Raw genomic sequence first — 21638 nt, forward strand, 5'->3', positions numbered from 1 at the left:
GGTGGCAACATACCATCCTGGAGTCATATCTGCGGCTACAGAAATGCCTGTCTGCTCCCCTAACTATCGAATCCCCTACCACTATTGCTTTCTCATTCTTCTTCCTCCCCCGCTGTACAGCTGAGCCACCCATGGTGCCTCAGACTTGGCTCTGGCTATACTCCTCAGAAGAACCATTGCCCCCACCAGTACTCAGAACCGAATACTGGTTGGAGAGCAAGATGCACTCAGGGGACTCCTGCACTACCTGCCTGGTCCTCCTCTTCTGTCTGGTGGTCACCCATTCCCTTTCTGCCTGCACACTCTGCGGGGTGTCCACCTCCTGAAACGTGCTATCCACGAAGCTCTCAGCCTCACGGATGCACCGCAGTGACGCCAGCTGCTGCTCAAGCTCCAAAACCCAGGGCTCGAGCTGCTCCAGCTGACGACACTTCCTGTACATGTGGTTGTCTAGGACACGGGAAGTGCCCTGGAGTCACAACTTGACACAGGATGTGCATTCCACGGGACTGAGCCGCCCTGCCATGCCTTTACTTAATAGACTATTAACTAGAAACACTTACCAGCTACTCACCAATCAGCTCCTTCCCTGGCTGTAATGTCACGTTAGATGTTTTGCAGTTGTTGCTTTTGTTGTTGTTGTTTTCGCTGGCGGTACTCCGTCTCCTCGCTGCTGCTGCTGCTCCAGTCTGCGCTCTCTCAGGTCCTCCTGCTCAATTTATCCTCTTCCTCCTCCCTGCTGCTGCTGCTCCGGTCTCTGTAAGTATTATTTTCTCACTATACAACAGGAATGATGCGTCGTCTGTGGGCCACCATATATTGTGGAGGAGCAGATGGTGGAACTGGTGGTCAGTCAGTTAAGAGGACAATGAGGGTGCGCCACTTTGCCAGCCAGGTAACCTAGAGCAAGAAGGTACCTAACCCTGACACTTGTGGTGGTTGAGTTCACAAACCATCAGTACACCATGGCTGGAATTTGCCGGGATGGTAGCAGGCGTGATCAGTGCCGGGTCGGGTGGGAAAGTTGTTTTTTTTGACACTGTCATCCCGCCCCCACACGCCTTTCCCCCAGGCGCGTCTGTCATCGCGGAGCTGACCCGACCGGCAGCGGTGGGCGACCTAATTGAAATCATTATCAGATAGTTTGCAGGCACTTAAGAGTCTTTCTCCCCCTTCATTTTAAATTTCCCTGCATGGCCACGGGATTCACGCAGCTCAGGAACCACATCTGTCAACCTGAGGTGGGAGTTCCGTGGCCATTGCTCCAGCTGATTACTTGACAGCATCAAATGTTCAGTAAAAGCTTCCACCTGACAGATGATCACTTTCCTCAGGCAGAAGCTGTTGCTCAGTGCATATCCAGCACAGATTCTGCAGGCTGCAAGTGTTTCCAGCAAAGTCTCCATCCAGTCTCACCTCATTGGAAGAACTCTCTCACCATTGGCAGAAGGCTTCTGTTATCTGTACTTCACCTGCCATCTATTCCATCAAAATGGGTGCCATTTATACTGTCTCACCTTGGTCCTCAGATTCGGACCACAAACAGCCCCACCACCAGAAGCACCAGGCACACCAGCAACACCAACAAAAACACCAACCTTCTCCACAATCACCTGATGCTGCACAGGACACAGGGCATCAGCACCCAAGCACATTGCTGCCTGGGAGGCCAGGGATGACAACATCATGGCCAGATTTAGTTAACTTTACACATATGTCTGCCACATGATGTGCTGGTTGACACCATTCCACACCAGCACCATAAAGCATCCCTGCAATGTCCAAGCCATTCCTTTCACACTCATCGCCATTGCAGGGGGTGAGTACCGTTATGTCTCACCATTCACTGCAACTCACTAAGCCACCACCAAAGGTGCACACAAATCTCTCCAAGATCGGAAAGTGTTGAAAATAAAGATTTTTATGTTTGACACCACATTAATAGAAACTTTACATAAACATTGGATAAAACATCCTCAAGTGGCTACCCTTGTGTGTTGTTAGTTGGTATGATCGCATTAGGATGAGGGTGAGTGTGAGGGGTGGTGAGTGAGATGGGGATGTGATAATGTAGATTGAGAGAGAGGGATGGGTGGAGGTGCAAGGTAAGTTGGTGGGAGTAAGGATGTGCAGGAGTAGGGTAGGGAAGGCAGAGTAATGGGGATGTGATGAGAGGCGCAGCAGGATGAAGTTGAGTGTGGCTTTTCCTGATCCAATGAGATCATTGAAATGTTTGTGGCACTGCACCCAGGTCCTCCTGACCACATCGCTACTGGTGACCTCCTCTGCAATCTGCAATCAGGGAAGAGGACCACCCTGCGTGCTCTGACTCCTTTCATAAGCATATGGAGGGAGTCATTGGAGAATCTGGGTGCAACCCTCTGCCTCTGTGTAGTCATTGTCAAAGTGTTTGCAGCACTCCATTGCTGTAATGCACTAACAGCACTATGTTAGATTAAACTTCAAATGTAATGTGGCCATGGTCCCTTTAAAGGTCCCGGCTGAAAACATGTCATGAATTTGTCACCAGAGTCGCTGCATCTAATTGGGCCGGGCAATGCGTTGGGCGGGCTTAATAGGCTCCATTAAGTTAAGTTCATTTTGTACAGCGGGATGGAGCCAGCAGCGGGGTCGCGGCCCCCCACGGACACCGCCCGCACTGGACCCGCTGAGGTAGGCAAAATTCCGGCCATGATACAGAATAGATTGAAAATAAATATTTTGTTTAATGTGCTGTGTCTAACTGCATGAGGTCCCTCAGTATTTATGATGTACATTTTCAATGTTTTCCCTTTCATTCTCATCACATGCAATCTGTGAGCTTGCTTCAATGTACTATCGGTGCCTCTGATTTAAGTATGCCTTTACTGAGGTAGCTTTAAGTGAATCAAACCAGCTAACTGATGCAGACTAATCGCTACCTGCATCTGTGACTACTGCTGATGATCCAACACTCGACAGGAGTCACTGGGGTATGTGTACTCTCTGAGGTGTTCCTGGAAAACACTGTTTTCCAACATACGTTGACCAGGCACAGAACTGCTGCTAGTAATACTGTGTTCGCACATGCATAGCAGTGCTGGAATAACTCTCCTTAATATGCCCACTCGTTTGCTTGAGCACAGGGGAGGTTTTGCCTTCCCTCCCTATCCTTTCACCTCAGGACTCCATTCTCCTTGCTGCTGCAGTGCACATTGCAATTGGTGCTGCTGCTCCTTCTTCACCTATTGTAGGCTGCAGTGCTCACAACCATCTATCACTTCTCTCCGATACTTTGGGTAAGTGTGCTAGTGACTTAGTCCAGATGCAGTATCATTCACTGCCAGCAAATCGAAATGGAAATCAATATCGGTTGAGCCAACTCTTCAGGGGCACTCCACCAGCCGAACCTGCAGGGTGCTGGCTCCTCATACTCTGTCATTGCCTATGTGCAGTCCCAGTCCGTGTCTGTATCTCGCATACTGACTGTTCTGTGCTGATGCTTAGTGTTGCTGTGAGTGATGACACAAGATGTTCTGGTGATTGGTGTTGTACATTTCAGGATTGAATTTTGTTTGGCCATTTTTCTTCTATCTGACTTTTGTGAAGGCATTGACCCTGTGAGGTTACAGAATGGGAGGATGCAGGTTTGCCTCCTATGATTTTCTCAGTTTTCCACCTCAGGTGGATTTTTGTGGTAGTTTTTCCACAGGAAGGATGGACAAATTGACTGGCAAACCAACATTTATAAATGACTTGGATGAAGGAATAGAGAGCAATATAGCTAACTTTGCTGATGACACTAAGTTAGGTGGCACAGTAAATAGTGTAGATGGGAGAAGAAAGTTGCAAAGGCACATTGATAGATTAAGTGAGCGAGCAAAATGGAGTGTGGTAGATAGAGTTCACCATGGGAAAGTGTGAGGTCATCCACTTTGGACCAAAGAAAGATAGATCAGAGTATTTCCTAAATGACGAGAAGCTCAGAACTGTGAAGGTGCAGAGAGATTATGGGGTCCAAGTACAGAAATCACTAAAAGCTAGTGAACAGGTACAAAAATAAGTTAAAAGGCTTTATCTCAAGAGGGCTGGAATACAAAAGGGTGGAAGTTATGTTACACTGTACAGAACCTGGTTAGACACTGTCTGGAGCACTGCGTCCATTTCTGGGCTTTGCACCTCACGAGAGGGTGCAGCGCAGATTCACCAGAATGATACTGTGGCTGAAAAGGTTAAATTATGTGAACAGGTTTGAATACAGAAGATTAAGGGGTGATCTAATTGAGGTGTTTAAGATGATTAAAAGATTTGATAGGGTAGATAGAGAGGAACTATTTCCTTGGGTGGGGGAGTTCAGAACAGAAGAGACATAACCTTAAAATTAGAGCTAGGCTGTTCAGGGGTGATGTCAGGAGGCACTTCTTTATACAATGGGCAGTGGAAATCTGGAACACTCTTCCCCCAAAAACCTGTTGAGGCTGGGAGTCAATTGAAAATTTCAGAACTGAGATTGATAGATTTTTGGGAGGTGTGGGAAGGTGAACCAGAAACTAGCACAAAGAAGCAGAAATTAGATTAGCTGACAGAGAAATATAAACTGTAAAATTAGAAATATCCCAAAAATTGCAGGGTCCAGATTGAGAAAAATAGTAAAAGTGGCGAAGGAGGCATTAAATTGTATGTACTTCAGTGTCTGTAGTGTAACTAATAAGGTTGGTGAGCTGCAGGCACAAATTGACACATGGGATTATGAGGTGGTTGCATTGACAGGAACATGGTTCAAACAAGGCCAGGAATGGGTTCTTAGTATTCCTGGTTACCAAGTATTCAGGAATGATGGGGAAGGAAAAAGAAGAGGGGGCATGGCAGTATTTATTGATTAAAGATGATGTTACAGTTCTAAATAGAAAGAATATACTAGATGGTTCTAGGACTGAACATAAGAATTAGGAGCAGGGGTAGGCCATAGGGCCCTTCGAGCCTGCTCCGCCATTCATTAAGATCATGGCTGATCTTTGACCTCAACTCCACTTTCCCGCCCGATCTCCATATCCCTTGATTCCCCTAGAGTCCAACAATCTATCAATCTCAGCCTGGAATATATGCAAAGACTCAGCATCCACTTCCCTCTGGGGTAGAGAATTCCAAAAATTCACAACCCTCTGAGTGAAGAAATTCCTCCTCATCTCAGTCTTAACTAGCCGACCTCTTATCCTGAGACTATGACCCTGAGTTCTAGACTCTCCAGCCAGGGGAAACAACCTCTCAGCATCTACCCTGTCAATCCTCCTCAGAATCTTATATGTTTCAATGAGATGACCTCTCATTCTCCTAAACTCCAGAGAGTATAGGCCCAATCTACTCAATCTCTCCTCATAGGATAACCCTCTCATCCCAGGGATCAATCTAGTGAATCTTCATTGCACTGCCTCTCAGATATAGAGACCTAAACTGTGCACAGTACTCCAGGTGTAGTCGCACCAAAGCCCTGTACAATTGTAGTAAGACTTCCTTACTCTTGCCCTCCAACCCCCTTGCAATAAATGGCCAACATGCCATTTGCCTTCCTAATTGCTTGCTGTATCTGCATGCTAATTTTCTTTGTTTCCTGCACGAGGACACCTAAATCTCTCAGGAAAAAGGGCTGGCCTTTCAAGACTGAGATGCGGAGGAATTTCTTCACTCAGAGGGTTGTGCATTTTTAGAATTCTCTACCCCAAAGGGCTGTGGATGCTGAGTCATTGAGTATATTCAAGGCTGAGATCGATAGATTTTTGGACTCCAGGGGAATCAAGGGATATGGGGATCGGGCAGGAAAGTGGAGTTGAGATCGAAGATCAGCCATAATCTTATTGAATGGCGGAGCAGGCTCGAAGGGCCATATGGCCTACTCCTGCTCTTACTTCTTATGTTCTTACATGATACTTTATTAAACACCTTTGAAAGTCCATATGCACAACATCAACTGCATTGCTCTCATCCACCCTCTCTGTTACCTCAGCAAAAAACTCAATCAAGTGAGTCAAACACAACTTGCCCTTAACAAATCTGTGCTGGCTCTCCTTTACTTGTCCATGCTTGTCCAAGTGGCTGTTAATTTCCTCCCGGATTATGGTTTCTAAGAGCTTCCCCACCATCGATGTTAAACTGACTAGCCTGTAATTGCCAGGCTTATCCTCCCCCTTTTTGAACAAGGGTTTAACATTTGCAATCCTCCAGTCCTCTGGCACCACCCCTGTATCTAAGGAGGATTGAAAGATTGTGGCCAGCACCTCCGCAATTTCTACCCTTACTTCCCTCACCAACCTAGAATGCACCCGATCCGGACCGGGTGACTTATCTACATTAAGTAATACCAGCCTTTCTAGTACCTCTTTATCTATTTTTATCTCGTCCAGTATCCCAGCAACCTCCTTGTTTACCAAATCTTTGGTAAACACTGATGCAAAGTACTCATTTAGTACCTCAGCCATGCTTTCAGCCTTCACCAATAGATCTCCATTTTGGTTCCTAATCGGCCCTGCCGCTCCTCTGACAACCCTATAGGCATATTACCCTTATAGGTAATATGCCTATAGAAGACCTTTGGATTTCCTTTTATGTTAGCTGCCAATCTGTTCTCATACTGTCTCCTTGCTCCTCTTATTAATTTGCGCCTCTCCTCTGTACTTTTTATATTCAGCCTAATTCTCCGTTGTATTATCAAGCTGACATCTGTCATACGCCCCCTTTTCTGCTTCATCCCATTCTCTAACTCCTTCCTCATCCAGGGAGCTCTGGCTTTGGTTGCCCTTTTCCCCGTGTAGGAATGTACCTAGACTCTACTCGAACCATCTCCTCTTTAAAGGTCGCCCATTGCTGCATTACATTTCTGTCTGCCAGTCTTTGACTCCAATTTACCCGGGCCAGATCCCTCCTGAATTTGCTGAAATTAGCCCTTCTCTAGTTAAGTATTTTTATTCTAGATTGCTCCTTGTCCTTCTCCATAACTAATCTAAACCTTATACTATGATCACTATTCCCAAGATACTCCATCTACCCGCCTTGGTTCCATAACCCTTAATACCCTGCCAGCTTCAGTTTTTTTAATTTTCAGTCGACGCAGCAGAGGAAATAATTTCTCTCTATCAACTTCTTTAATCATCTTAAACACCTCAATTAGATCACCCTTTAATCTTCTATACTCAAAAGGAACACAAACCTTGTCTATGCAACCTGTCCTCATAATTTAATCCTTTCGGTGTGGTATTATTCTGGTGAATCTGTGCTGCACCCGCTCCAAGGCCAGTATATCCTTCCTGAGGTGTGGTGCCCAGAACTGGACGCAGTACTCCAGAGGAGGGGGAGGGGCTCCACCAGCGCTCTGTACAAGTGTAACATAACTTCCACCCCTTTGTAGTCCAGCTCCCTTGAGATAAAGACCAACATTTCATTAGCCTTGCAAATTACCTGTCCATTAGCTTTGTGAGTTCTATTCTTGGACCCCTAAATCTCTCTGATCCTCCACAGTTCCTAGTTTCTCATCATTTAGAAAATACTCTGATCTATCTTTCTTAGGTCTAAAGTGGATGACCTCACACTTTCCTACATTTAACGCCACCTGCCACAGTTTTGCCCACTCACTTAATCTATCAATGTCGCTTTACAACTTTCTGCTCCCATCTGCACTATTTACTGTGCCACTTAACTTGGTGCCGTCAACAAACCTAGATACACGGCTCTCTGTTCCTTCATCTAAGTCATTTATTATAAATATAGTGAGAAACTGGGGCCCAGTACAGATCCCTGGGGGACACCACTAGTCACATCCCGCCAATTTGAGTGCATACCCATTATCCCAACTCTCTGTCTCTACCTCCTAACCTCCTACTGCCAGCATGGGGGACCAGGAAGGGTAGTTGTGTAATCAGCAATTTTGTGGGCATAGGATCAAAAGAGCAAGAGGTCGCTCTCATGGACAAGCTAGGCTCAGAGAGGGCATGAGGCAATATACTGTACTTATACAGCTATTAGGGCCAGTTGGTGCAGCACACTTGCATTTTTTTCCATGATTGTTATGTGCAGCATTCCACTTGTTCAATTTACCACACCAACAGCACTGGTAGTACTGGCCAGGGAATGATGATTCACCACCTCGCACATGGGTCAACTGAGAAACAGCATGGTGTCAATTGCGCATTCAGGCACTCCCAGAGAGGAATGGAGGTTGGATGGAGCGCTAGTCAAGAAACTGAGGAACTGCAGCCCTTGATCTTCCATCCAATAATTTAAATACCTGAAGCCACCAGGTCCAGATGGGATGCATCCTAGGTTACTGAGGGAAGCTAGGGTGGAGATAGCAGAAGCTCTGACCACAGTCTTTCAATCCTCTTTGGCTATGGGACTTATTGAAAAAAGGGGAAAGGGATCAACCTGGTAACAACAGGCCAATCAGTATAATGTCAATGGTGGGAAAATTACTCGAGATCATTGTCAAGGCCAAAATTAATTCTCACTTGGAGAAGTATAGATTAATAAGAGAGAGCCAGCATGGATTTGTTGAAGGCAAAATGTATCTGACTAACTTGATTGAGTTCTTTGATGAAGTAACAGAGTGGCTTGATGAAGGTAGTGCAGTAGATGTTGTATGAACTTTCAAAAGGCATTTGATAAAGTACCACATTACAGACTTAGTCGGAAAATAGAAGCATTTGGTATTAAAGGGACGGTGATAATATGGGTACGTAATTGGCTACGGGATAGGAGGCAGAGCATAGTGATGAATGGGTGTTTTTCTGACTGGAGAGCGAATGCAGTGGGGTCCCCCAGGGGTCGGTATTGGGACTATTGCTTTTCTTGTTATATGTAAAAGACTTGGACTTGGGTATAGGGCATGCAATTTCAAAGTGTGCGGATGATACAAAACTTGCCAACATAGTAAATAGTGAGCACGATAGTAGCAGATTTAGGAGAACATAGACAGACTGGTGAAATGGGCAGACATGTGGCAGATACAGTTTAATGTGGATAAATGTGAAGTTTCTTTGGGAGGAACAACATGGAGAGGCAATATAACCTAATCCACCTGGGGGTGCGTATTCACAAATCCTTGAAGGTGGCAGGCCAAGTTGATAAGGCAGTTAAGGAAGCATATGGGATACTTGGCTTTGTAAAGAATGTCATGCTAAACCTTTACAAATCACTGGTTAGGCCTCTGCTGGAGTATTGTGTACATTTCTGGGCACCACACTTTTTAAGAAGGATGTCAAGGCCTTGGGGATGGTACATAGGAGGGTTACCAGGGTGATACCAGGGATGAGGGACTTCAGTTATGTGGAGCAGTTGGAGAAGCTGTGAATGTTCTCCTTACAGCAGCGAACTATTAGAGGTATTCAAAAATTTTGAGGGGTTTTGATAGAGAAAGTAGGGAGGAACTGTTTCCTCTGGCAAATGGGTCGGTAACCAGATGTCATAAATTAAAAAAATTGACAAAAGTACTAGAGGGGAAATGAGTCGAAATGATTTGACACAGAGGGTTGTTGTGATCTGGAACGCACTGCCTGAAAGGGTGGTGGAATCAGATTCCATAGGAACTTATAAAAGGCAAGTGGACATGTATTTGAAGAGAACTAATTTGCAAGGGTTAGGGGGAAAAAGCTGGGGTGTGGGACTAAATTGGATAGCTCTTTCAAAGAGCCTGCACAGGCACGACGGGCCGAATGGCCTCCTTCTGTGCTGTAAGATTCTGTGATTCTAAGCCCACAATTTCCCAGCCATTGCTCCTTGCCAGGAACACCACACTGGGCAATCAGTTCTATAGACCACTAAGTTGGGGAGGAGAGAAACCGAAAAATCAGAACAAAAATGGTTTTTCCTCCACACGTGACAGGTGCCTTCCAAAGATCTCTTAAGCAGCCATTGTTCATAAATGAGTCGTCACCATGCGTGGGGGAATGCTATTTAACTGCATGGGACATTACAGGTGTACCCAACCCCAGTTCTCACCCATTCTGCACACAATCAGATCCCCAGCAAGGGGAAGTCACTGGCTAAAGATCAGGAACATTAGCTTATTTTTTTCTTGCTGCTAATTGAGGGCCAAATTAATAGTGTTCGTACTGCTACCCGGACTGAGATCAGATAGCAGCACAATGCAAGGGCGGAACCTGGGACCTTTCTGGTCTGTATGGGTAAGCTGCTCATTAAATTGACTCACTGAGGGATCGAGGGACCTTCCATTATTACAGTTTGACATAAATTTCTGAGCCTGAGTATGCTTCATTTGTAAGAAGATTAATTCACTTTTTTCAAATTTATATTCATAATGTATTTTCTAATAATGGTGCATTTTAAGTTACGTCAGATCAACTAGGGTAGAGGTATTTAATAATCCTCTAGAGATAAGGATTTTGAAAACATTTTCATCATCCATTCTGCTGCATTTGGGTGATGCTTAATGTAAAAGTTAAAAGCCAAATTAGATGCTCTTAATCCTTCATCAGAGCATTTTTGTTGGTAGCCTGACATCTGTGGATTGTTACGCTAAGTTTGGATTAGTTTGGACTGAATCCAAATAATTACAATCAAGCTCTGGTCCTCAGGCACAGCCAAGCCTAAAGAAATGTTTGGTGCGTATGTAGAGCTCTCAGAAATTATTCTTTTTTTTTGATACTGAGGACCAGCTTACGCTGAGTTTTCGAGCTGACTTTGTTCAGAGAGCATTGTCACCGCTGAACTAGCAGCTTTGAATTGCGAGGACGAAAGGTGAAGTCATGGTACTGCTTGCAGTTGCTGTGTGAGTATAAGTGCTGAAGTTACTGTAAGTGCTGTGTACTGTGGGATGCAGAGACTCTTGGTTTACAAAGGCATCAGTTGTTCTCCAGATGTAGAGCACTCACAAGAGGAGAGCAAGTTTACCACTTTAATGTGCAATGAAAAAATGATGTGATCGCTGAGAAAACCAATATGCTAGATTAGAGAATGCACATCAGTCAACTTTCAGTCAGCTTCTACTATTAGTGGTGGTCGGGGAAACAATTCCTACCTTAAATAAAAACATTTTTTTTGAGGGGGATTAGGATAAATATATTTCTTGAAGTCAAGTCAAAATTGCAGTTGGTGAGTTCCTAATCGCAGCCAAACCAGAAGGAGAGATATTACTTTTCTATATCCAGGTTAAATTGGAGAGCAATTTACTTCAGAATCCTTCAGTGCGCATCATGATGGAGAGGTAGCAGCATTGTCAGGGATCAGGAATCACTTTGTCTGACCTGTTTCTGAGTCTAGGACCACTGTGTGGCTGGAAGAGCTAAGATTTTTGATGGGGGGGGGTAAGAAAGAAGATAAAAATTTGAAAAAGTAAATAAAGATATGTTATGGCGTTGGATGTGAAGCACGAGTACGAACGTTATAAATCTGTGTTTCTGCTATAAAGTGGTATTGTGTTTTGTACTAGAATTGGATTGAAATACATAGAGAGATGTGCGTTGGAGATGTGGCGTTTGAAGAAGCTGAGTACTCCATTGAAAGTCATTAAACTATTTAATCCTTGTGTTTTGCTGGAAGCTTTTTATTTCCTTTTCATTCATTAGTCTATAGCTGCTGTTTACTCCGTCCTCAAGCATTGTCTGAAGGAATCTCTCTCTCGGTGCTTCAGACTGACAGAGACTTTCCGACAGTGGCACTTAGTTTAGATTCTGCTAAACAGCAACTGCTGCTGATTACTTTGTTCCCATTTTGTTTAGTCTTTTATTGAATTGGATCCATTTTAGTTACAGTATTCTGCACAGATTTAGATTTATTAAAAGGAAACAAAAAAACATAATGGGCCAGACATTGCTGTCAAAATTCTTCTTCTTAGGCAGTTCCTCGGAACCGAGGATGACTTGCTTCCACATTAAAAATGAGTTCGCGGTTGACTGATGAGTCCAATGCGGGACCTACAGTCTCTGTCACAGGTGGGGCAGACGGTGGTTGAAGGGGCGGGTGGGTGGGGTGCTTGGGTTGACGTGCACTCCTTCCGCTGTTTGCGCTTGGCTTCCGCTTGCTCTCGGCGAAGAGACTTGAGGTGTTCGGCGCCTTCCCGGATGCTTCTCCTCCACTTTGTGCGGTCTTGGGCCAGGGATTCCCAGGTGTCGGTGGGGATGTTACACTTTTTCAAGGAGGCTTTGAGGGTGTCCTTGAAGCGTTTTCTCTGCCCACCTGGGGCTCTCTTGGCGTGCCGGAGCTCCGAGTAGAGCGCTTGTTTTGAGCGCTGTCAAAATAACCGTGAGGCTAATGGCGTGTGAATGGTGCTTTTCGATACTTATGCGTAAACTTCAGGCGAGGAGTAGATCCACGGTTAAATGCGAATATCCAAAAGTTGTTGTCCCGGCTGTTAGCTCCATGACACTGGCATTTTGTGGTTTGGCTCACCATTAACATGCATTGAATGTCATGTATTTACAGGGTAGATACGAACGAAACCTCAGATATTTAGGGCTAGTAATTACAAGCGTATGTACACTTTTAACAACATAGTAAGTTTTAATTACTGCCAGTCAACCACTCTGGCACTGAAAATGAACTATTACAAGTGTGGAGTCTCCTTCTTTCATGGTTTGAACTTTTCAGGAGATTTTTAAAATGTCAAAATTTAAATTTTAAATTTTTTTCTTTCTTTTCTTTTCTGTCTCTTCTCTCTCCTAAACCAGTCTTTCCCTCTATTTGTTTCTCTTTCTGTACCTAATTTGACATTGAAGTCACCCACTCTAATTCACCTTCCTTCTCAGTCCTTCCGTTGTTTATTTCCCAATCCTTCAATCTCATTGATTAAGGAGATACCCTGTTAATTGCCCTGTTCACCAGGTCCCAGATGCCTTGTTTCCCTCACTGTGTCGTTATCAGCTCGCACTTTCAGCAACTTAGTGGGCAATATTCTTTTGAGCTGAAGGGTGCAGGGACAAGGCTAACTAATGGCAGACGCAGTTGGATGCCCTGCTACAGCAAAATCTGGCCCCATAAAGAAAGTAAACAGCGCAAAGAGAAATTCTAGGTCAGTGATCCTTCATTTTTATGTTTTGTTCAAATCTAAATATAGGCTTCCGTCTATGAGAGGGTTAATAATTTTTTAATAAACATGTAACATTTAAAATCTACATTACTGCAGTATAATGTTCATGGGATGCTTGTGCACAAATCTTTGAAGGTGGCAGGACAGGTTAACAAAGCAGTTAATAAAGCATGTGGGATCCTGGGCTTTATAACTAGAGGCATAGGATACAAAGCCAGGAAGTTATACTAAACCTTTATAAAACACCAGTTCGGCCTCAGCTGGAGTATTGTGTCCAATTCTGGGCACCACACTTTAGGAAGGACGTGAAGACTTTGGAGGGGGTACGGAAGAGATTTACTAGAATGGTTCCAGGAATGAGAGATTACAGTTACGTGGTTAGATGGGAGAAGCTGGTGTTGTTGTCCTTGGAGCAGAGAAGGCTAACAGGAGATGTGATAGAGGGGTTTAAAATAATGAAGGGTTTAGATAGATTAAAAAAGGAGAAACTGTTTCCAATGGCTGAAGGGTCGATAACGAGAGGTGATTGGCAAAAGAACCAGAGGTGACGTGAGGAAAAACTTTTTTACACAACAAGGGGGAGAAATTCGGTATCGCCCCGTTTGGGGCGCAGATTTTGGCCGGGCGCAACGTTTACCACCTGACGCTAATTATCGCCTCTGATTGCAAACTTGGCTTCTATCGCCCCTGGAGGTGATTGGAGCGCTAAATCAGGCACTGCACACCTCTCTTAAGGCGCTAACGCTAAGGAGCGAGGCGCTACCTCAGAGCGCTGGCGAAACTCGTGATGTCAGTCAGCAATGGAACACAGACACAATGACGCCGGCCAGTTCTTAAAGGGGAGGGTCGATCTTGCTCTCCATCCACACCCTGCTCATTGCAGCCTTGAATCTCGGCCTGGAGAGACCTGTACATCAAATCTGCTGGAAAGAACAATGGAGAGGCCCAGGGAAAGAGCTCAGAGTGCAGCCCCCACAGTCTCTTCTAAATCGATGCAAGGAAGATCAAATCAAAATGAACCTGCAAAGTGCTGCTCAGTACCCAAAACTCCTCAACACAGCGTTGAATATCTCCAGAAGTCTCTCTCTCTCACTCAATGCGTGGTGCAAAAATGCCGCTGACAAAAAAAGGCAGGAAGCGGTCGCCTTTAAATAGCGCTCCCCCAGTCCCTTCCCGACTGCAAAACACTCCCCTCAACCTCTCGTTGCTAGCGGCAGATGGTAAGGCAGGGGGCGCCACTCAATAGCCGGTCCGGGGCATTGCACGCTCGACTGACGTCACGATCTGCGGGCGCAGGAGATCGTGGCGGTAGTGTTAAGCGCCGCCGCAAGATGTCTGGTCAGTTTCGGGGGCGGTGCAAACATCGCCGCGACTGGGTACTCGTCGCTTTGCGTCCCATTAGCGCCCTCTTAAGGCGCTAACGGGAGGCGCAAACCAACCAAATTTTTCCCCCAAGTGTTTAGGATTTGGAATGCACTGCCTGATAGGGTGGTGGATACAGATTCAATAATAGCCTTCACAAGGGAATTGGATAAATACTTGAAGGAGAAAAATTTGCAGGGATATGGGGAAAGCGGGAGAGTGGGACTAACTGGATTGCTCTTTGTAAGAGCTGAATGGCTTCCTTCTGTGCTGTACTATTCTATGATTCTATAGGCCAGATGTAATGAGACTGGCGTTACAGAATAAGAGGTTGTGATCACTATTCCCTCTAAAATGTTGTGCAAGACCAGTTTTTCCAACGTGGCACCTTTAAATTGTTTACACGGCTGCAGATGCACGGTGTTTGAGAGCTTGAATGGCCTGCGCAAGATTTCTGCGTAACTGCGTCCCACTTTAAAAAAAAAAAGACTTGCATTTATATAGATAGCGCCTTTCACAACCTCAGGATGTCCCAAAGCGCTTTACAGCCAATGAAGTACTTTTTGAGGTATAGTCACTGTTGTAATGTGGGAAACGCGGCAGCCAATTTGCGCTCAGCAAGGTCCCACAAACAGCAATGTGATAACGACCAAATAATCTGTTTTTAATGATGTTGATCAAAGGATAAATATTGGCCAGGATACTAGGGATAACTCCCCTGCTCCTCTTCAAAATAGTGCCATGGGATCTTTTACGTCCACCTGAGAAAGCAGACGGGGCCTCAGTTTAACGCCTCATCTGAAAGATGGCACCTCTGACAGTGCAGCACTCCCTCAGTACTGTACTGGGAGTGTCAGCCTAGATTTTGTGTTCAAGTCTCTGGAGTGGGACTTGAACCAACAAACTTCTGACTCAGAGGCAAGAGTGCTACCAACTGAGTCACAGCTGACACAACTTAGAAGGAACATTGGTTGTGATGCAAGGTGGAGTTGCTGGATTAATTAGATATAAGAGATTAAATGCTGAGTGGGACTGAAGCTTGCTCATATTGTATGTGCTCTGCACTGAAGTACAGTCAATGGGCCAGAAATTAGGATTGGGTGCTTGCCGCGGGTGCAAGCCTCTGCACTCGCCCTGCGCGCCGACATCTGAAGCCCGGGCCTGCTTGCATTTCCTGTTCCTGGCCCGGTTCCGATGTCGGCGCGATGTGCTTACCTGATCCAGCAGCGTAGTTAGTGCGATGTGCCGGCTGGGATCAGGTGAGCACTCTGCAGCCAATCAGGGGAGGGGAAACTAATTCATGAGTTTGATAGTAAAGACTGTCAAACTCATGAAAAGTACGGGCGCCCAAAACACTAGTTTAACTTTAATTAAAATTTTAAAAAACATCCCAATAATTAAATAAACTATAAATAACTTTAAAAAAACTATTTAAAACAATTAATAAAATTTTTGAAAATTTTTTTTTTTTTACGAATTCGGGTCTAAAATTAAACTTACCTTACTGTAAAGTCCTTAAAAACAATGAAGCTGTGGAAAAAATGTAATAATTTTAAATATTAGACCACTTACCTTCAAGAATCCACTGCTTACGCCTCCTTTTTTCATTTCCAAAAAGTTCAGTCCCTTGCACACGCGCAAACCTGTCTAAACGAAGGAAGTTCAACGCGTTGGACCTCTTAACCCCTTAGTTCGATGGAGAGGAAATGCCGGTTTCCCGCGCATGCGCTGTGCATGCTGGAATCCGGCACTTCCAACGGGCCCACGCGTGAGTACACCGTCCGTACTCACGCGTTGGGACCGGAATTACTGGCCCATTAATTTAGGAATTTTCTGGAGTACACGAGGTTCTTTCAAGGTGGGTTCACCGAAGAGCAACACTGACGTAGTCCATGGGTGAGACACCCTTCTACTCTTACTGTCTGAGGATAGTGTGGGTCGAGCTGAATGAGTGTGGAGAGGAATCATCATTGTAACAGATTTTACCCAGAGCATCATACTTTTGCCATGTTTACTTTAATACAACTTTGTATTGATCTAACCTCAAGTCAGCTACATTTTGGAACAATAAATGCTATTTTATGTAACCCAGCAACATTTTAAATAACAAGTATCACCAACACTCATATTTTAAATTTGTTTTCGGGATTTGGGTATTGCTGGCAAAGGTGATGATGGCCTGCCTTCTTGAACTGCTGCAGTCCTTGCGGTGATGGTGCACCCATTTAACTGTTACAAAGAATCATCCTTTTAAAAATTACTCCCTAACTTTAATATCCCTGTTCCTCCCTTTTCTTGGTATCTTCCAACATTAAATACTGATAGTGTCAGGAGAGTAACTGGTTGGGAGAAGTTACTGAACATGAACAGAACAGGTCCTTCTTGACCTGTCTCTAGCCTTTGACACGGTTGACCACACCATCCTCCTCCAATGCCTCCTCTGTTGTCCAGCTGGGTAGGACTACCCTCGCCCGGTTCCATTCTTATCTATCCAGTCGTAGCCAGAGAATCACCTGCAATGGCTTCTCTTGCCGCTCCCACACAGTTACCTCTGGGAGTCCCCCAAGGATCTATCCTTGGCCCCCTCTTATTTCTCATCTGCATGCTGCCCTTCAGCGACATCATCCGAAAACACAATGTCAGGTACCACATGTACGCTGACAACACTCAGCTCTACCTCCCCACCACCTCTCTCGTCCCTTCTACTGTCTCTGATTTGTCATACTGCTTGTCCGATACTGAAGCTATTGTCTTTGGTCCCCGCCACAAACTCCATTCCCTAGCCACCGATTCCATCCCTCTCCCTGGCAACTGTCTGAGGCTGAACCAGACTCTTCGCGACCTTGAGGTTGTATTTGACAATGAAATGAGCTTCCGACCACATATCCATTCCATCACTAAGACCACCTACTTTCACCTCTGTAACATCGCCCGACTCCGCCCCTGCCTCAGCTCATCTGCTGCTGAAAATCTCATCCATGCCATTGTTACCTCGAGACTTGACTATTCCATTGCTTTCCTGGTTGACTTCCCATCTTCCACCCTACACAATCTTGAGCTCATCCAAAACTCTGCTGCCCGATTGCTAACTCGCACCAAGTCCCGTTCACCCATCAGCCCTGTTTTCATTGATCTACACTGGCTCCCGGACCACCAACGCCTCGATTTTAAAATTCTCATCCTTGTTTTCAAATCCTTCCATGGCCTCACCCTTCCCTGTCTCTGTAATCTCTTCTGGCTGTACAACCCTCCAAGATCGTTGCGCTCCTCCTCTTGCGCATCCCTGATTTTAATCGCTCCGCCATTGATGTCTGTGCCTTCAGCTGCCTAGGCCCTAAGCTCTGGATTTCCCACCCTAAACCTCTCCGTCCCTCCACCTCTGTTTCCTGCTTCAAGACGCTCCTTAAAACCTACTTCTTTGACCTAATATCTCCTTATGTGTCTCAGTGTCAAATTTTGTTTTCTAACACTCCTGTGAAGCGCCTTGGGATGTTTTACTCGGAAGTTGTTTTGTATGACACTGTAAGAGAGAAGAAATGGTGTTGGTTGCGACAGAGTGAAATTTCAGATGAGTGGTTTAATCTTACTGAATGTTTCCAATTTACTGTCACAGGACTTGGGAGGTTTATTTAAATCATGGTTGGCTTGGCACTAATTGTGAACTGCCTCCAGTTTAGATTTGTGCTGGGGAAGCAATATATTACACGGTAGCAACTGTGATATAAACAGTTCCTACAGAGTGAAGTAGATAAGTGACTTGCCAACTTGATTCTAACCTTAGTGGAACCATCCAGCCATGTCACATTATGCAACTGGAGAGGTGTTACTGACTTCCTTTTGCTTTAGTAATTCCAGACCATATTTTACTTCATGGCCATTGACTTGTGCTGATTATCTTCAGTTTTAGGACAGGTGAAATATTTAAACCAACATCCACATCATCGTCAGTTAAGGGAGAGACCTTACTTTATTTTTATGGGTAGAAGGGCCATATTCCCCACTCCTTCCAACTGAGTATAGGTCCCTAAGTTATTAACCTGTAGGCCTAAGGTTGATGTGGTTTTTTTTGACACTTTTCTGCCTCTTCTGAAGCACTTCCTCTTGCTGAGGAACGGTTCCATGTGTGTTTGCAGCCCTCTGGTGCCTCGCCCAAGTGCCAATCCTTCATGTGTGAGCACGAGCAGTGAGTGTTGGCAAGCTGTTTAACTGTGTAGCTGAAGATGATCCTGTTCTTGTGATATCCACATGGGTGCACTTTGTGGCAGGTCTCATTGGATAGCAGTTAGACTCTGTTTGTCAGGGTGCTGAGACCAGCTCACACAGTGCGGACCAGAAATGACACCGAGGATCTTCGGGTCTCTATTCGCTCTGTGTTCATTTGTACACTTCACATTGGACCAGTAACTCCTCTCAGCCAATTATTCTAATGACATCATCAGTTCCTACTATCTTAAACAGAAACTTTAAAGAAACAAATCAACAGAATATGAACAAAATGAGGATTAAATTAATCACCACAATCTTTTGTAACTTGTTTTAAAAAGGTATTGATAGTGACATTAAAGTAAGGATGCACACAGATCATCATCATATTAGATTCATAGAAACTTACAGCCCAGAAGGAGGCCCATCGGCCCGTCATGCCTGTGCTGGCTCTTTGAAAGAACAGTCGTGCTTAGCCCCACATCCCTGCATTTATAGATAACTAAAAACCTACTTGAACCTTACAATTGAATCTACCATGTAAATTCAGAGTTGAAATATTGTTATGTATAAAGATAACCAAGCAGACATTGAAGAGTTTGAACAGAAGAATCTGAGGCCTTGCCAATTAATGACTTTTCTTGTCTTTGACTAGGTAATGTGGGTATGCAATTTATGTCGTAAACAGCAGGAAATTCTTACAAAATCAGGAGTGTGGTTCTTTGGAAGTGGAACACCACAGCCTCCTAATCAGGATGGAGCCCTGAGCGACACAGCTACAGGTGGTAGTTCAGACGCACCAAGGGAAAAGAAAGCAAGACTACAAGAGCGTTCACGATCCCAGACTCCTTTAAGTACGGCAGTAACAACGCAAGAGGCTACACCGCCCGACAAGACTCGGGTGTCTGAACTTGCTTGGCAAGAAATGGGTTTTGAACAGAAACAGACTTCAGCAAGATCTAGGAGCGAACCCCCTAGAGACAGGTAATCTGAGTAGCGCTAAAACTCACTTCTTTTTATCCTGGATCAGCAGCAAGTCACTGTAATACAGTAAGTTGCAGTTGGGGAGGTGTTTCATAACTTGATGTTTCTATCCGTCAAGTCGTTAGTCCTTAAAATATGTTTAACTTCCACTTTCTTAACTTTTATTCGTCCCTTCACTGGCATCAAGTTTCCCTTGCATGATGGTTGACAAGATTTGCCATGAGATTTTAGATCACTTGGCAAGAGGGCCTCTCTTGCTAGATAATGACATGAGATCATGGAAATAATAGTTATAGCAGCAAAGAAGAGAGGGGGTTCAAAGATAAATGATATTCTTTATGACTAGGTTATAGTACTTGATTGTACGTATTCCATATACTGTAGTAACTATGATATAAACAGTTCTTGTCAGTAGATAAGTGACTGAATATAAACCTTACAGATCATTTTTAGCCCTGAGATTTTATACCTCAGCCCTAACATTAATACAAGACCACCAATTGATCATTAAACACAACTTAATAGGATGCAATGTAAACACAAGAAAGTGGGTAATACTGGCACAACTGATAATGTGAAGAATATTAGCACTACTTTTCAGCTGTTTTTTAAATACTTTGCATATGATCATAAAAACACAATTGTAGAAAAATAGCTGTTCCTGCATTCTGGCATTCATTTTGATTCAATGCATCCGGCAGACAATGTTCAGAGTACTTTAAGTACATCAAGGAGAACTGTACTGTGTGCGAAAAACACCAGTGTTCAATCAGTTGTAGTTTTATTGACTTGGGCCTTTTATCAAGCCCACAGTATTTTTAAAGTATGGTCTAGGTTCATGGAACACTCATGCTCAGGTTTTGTTTGCTGAATTCACTTCTTGCAGGATTTCATGTGTATTCTACCCAAAAACAATGGGCATTAAGTTGCAAATAATGTTAGCCATGTCATTTCCTGGTGTAGCTTTACAAGTTATGCATTGGAATCTGAATTGATTTATAATAGATTATGAAGTTCAGCTATTTTTTTCAATTAAGAAAACTAGAAAAAGGGACAAAGTTCATACTGCAGGACACCAACAAGGCTCAAAAGAGTCGGATAGAGATTGAAGTGACAAAAGCTTGGGGCGAAAAATTCAGTTGCTTTGCACCGCGGGGCGCAAAGCAACTAGCGCCCGGGCGCGGTGCTGCCAGCGCCTCCCGCGAAATTCAGCAGAAGGTTAGCAGCGGCGGCGGTAACCGTTAGCATCCCGCGGTGCTGCAATGACATCATCGCCGTGCACAGCGCCACGCCGCGATCTTCGGTGGCGCCCCCCCGACTTACCGCGGGACGCTATGTCCGACGGGGTCAGGGGGGCCTAACTGCGGCCGGGGCGGCGCTAGTTAAAGGGGAGGTGGCAGGTGGCCATTTTTGTTGCTGGCCGCCTGCCAGCACCTGCCCCCGTTGCCGTCCCCGGCCCCCATGAAGACCCCCTGCGGGCTGCTGGCTGCTCTCCGTGAGCCCGGCACTCCTCTTGAGTGCCAGGCTCGTTTGCCGGCACTTCCGATCCCTGGTGGCCCAGCTGGGCACAGGGACGCACTGCGCCAGGCCCCTTCCCTTTAAGAAGGGGAGGAAGGCATGCAGTACCGCGGCATGTAGCGCCGCGATATTCCCTCGCAGCGCCCCAAGAGGGACGTGGGGCGCTTCTAGTAGTGCCCCGTTTCCCTCTTGGGATGCTACCATTCAATTTCGGCCGTGGGGGTGCTAATTTTTTCGGGGTGCTAAAAGTAGCGCCCCGGCGAAGTTAGCACCCCAAAGGGGGCACGACTCAATTTTTCCCCCTTGGAATTTAAAAGCTTGTCGATAGTAGAAGGACGAGAGGACTTAGGGATGGGGCCATAAAGAGGGAGAAGAAAAAGTTTAGAGAAGACTTTTGAAAGCAGATGGGGTAGAGGTAAGGTGCAAGGATTTAGGGACCGTGTTCCAGAGAACATAAGAACATAAGAATTAGGAGCAAGAGTAGGCATTACGGCCCCTCGAGCCTGCTCCACCATTCAATAAGATCATGGCTGATCTTCGACCTCAACTCCACTTTCCTGCC

At 45.1% G+C, this 21638-nt stretch overlaps 1 protein-coding gene across 16 annotated transcripts in view; it reads left to right on the top strand.

Moving 5' to 3' along the window:
- Nucleotides 1–21638, top strand: part of rims1a (regulating synaptic membrane exocytosis 1a) — a 1194810-nt gene that overhangs the window by 561481 nt on the left and 611691 nt on the right. For 15 of the 16 annotated variants that reach the window (XM_085996611.1, XM_085996612.1, XM_085996615.1 and 12 more), the window contains exon 4: nucleotides 19230–19558. In XM_085996611.1, coding sequence (XP_085852737.1) covers nucleotides 19230–19558 — 329 coding nt within the window. Of the gene's footprint in view, nucleotides 1–10392; nucleotides 10754–19229; nucleotides 19559–21638 lie in introns of those variants that run through there. The other variant, XM_085996625.1, reaches the window with a different exon arrangement.

Source organism: Somniosus microcephalus, chromosome 9 (genome assembly GCF_052327205.1).
Source record: "Somniosus microcephalus isolate GS21.2 chromosome 9, FLI_Smic_1.0, whole genome shotgun sequence".
Taxonomy (NCBI): Eukaryota; Metazoa; Chordata; class Chondrichthyes; order Squaliformes; family Somniosidae; genus Somniosus; species Somniosus microcephalus.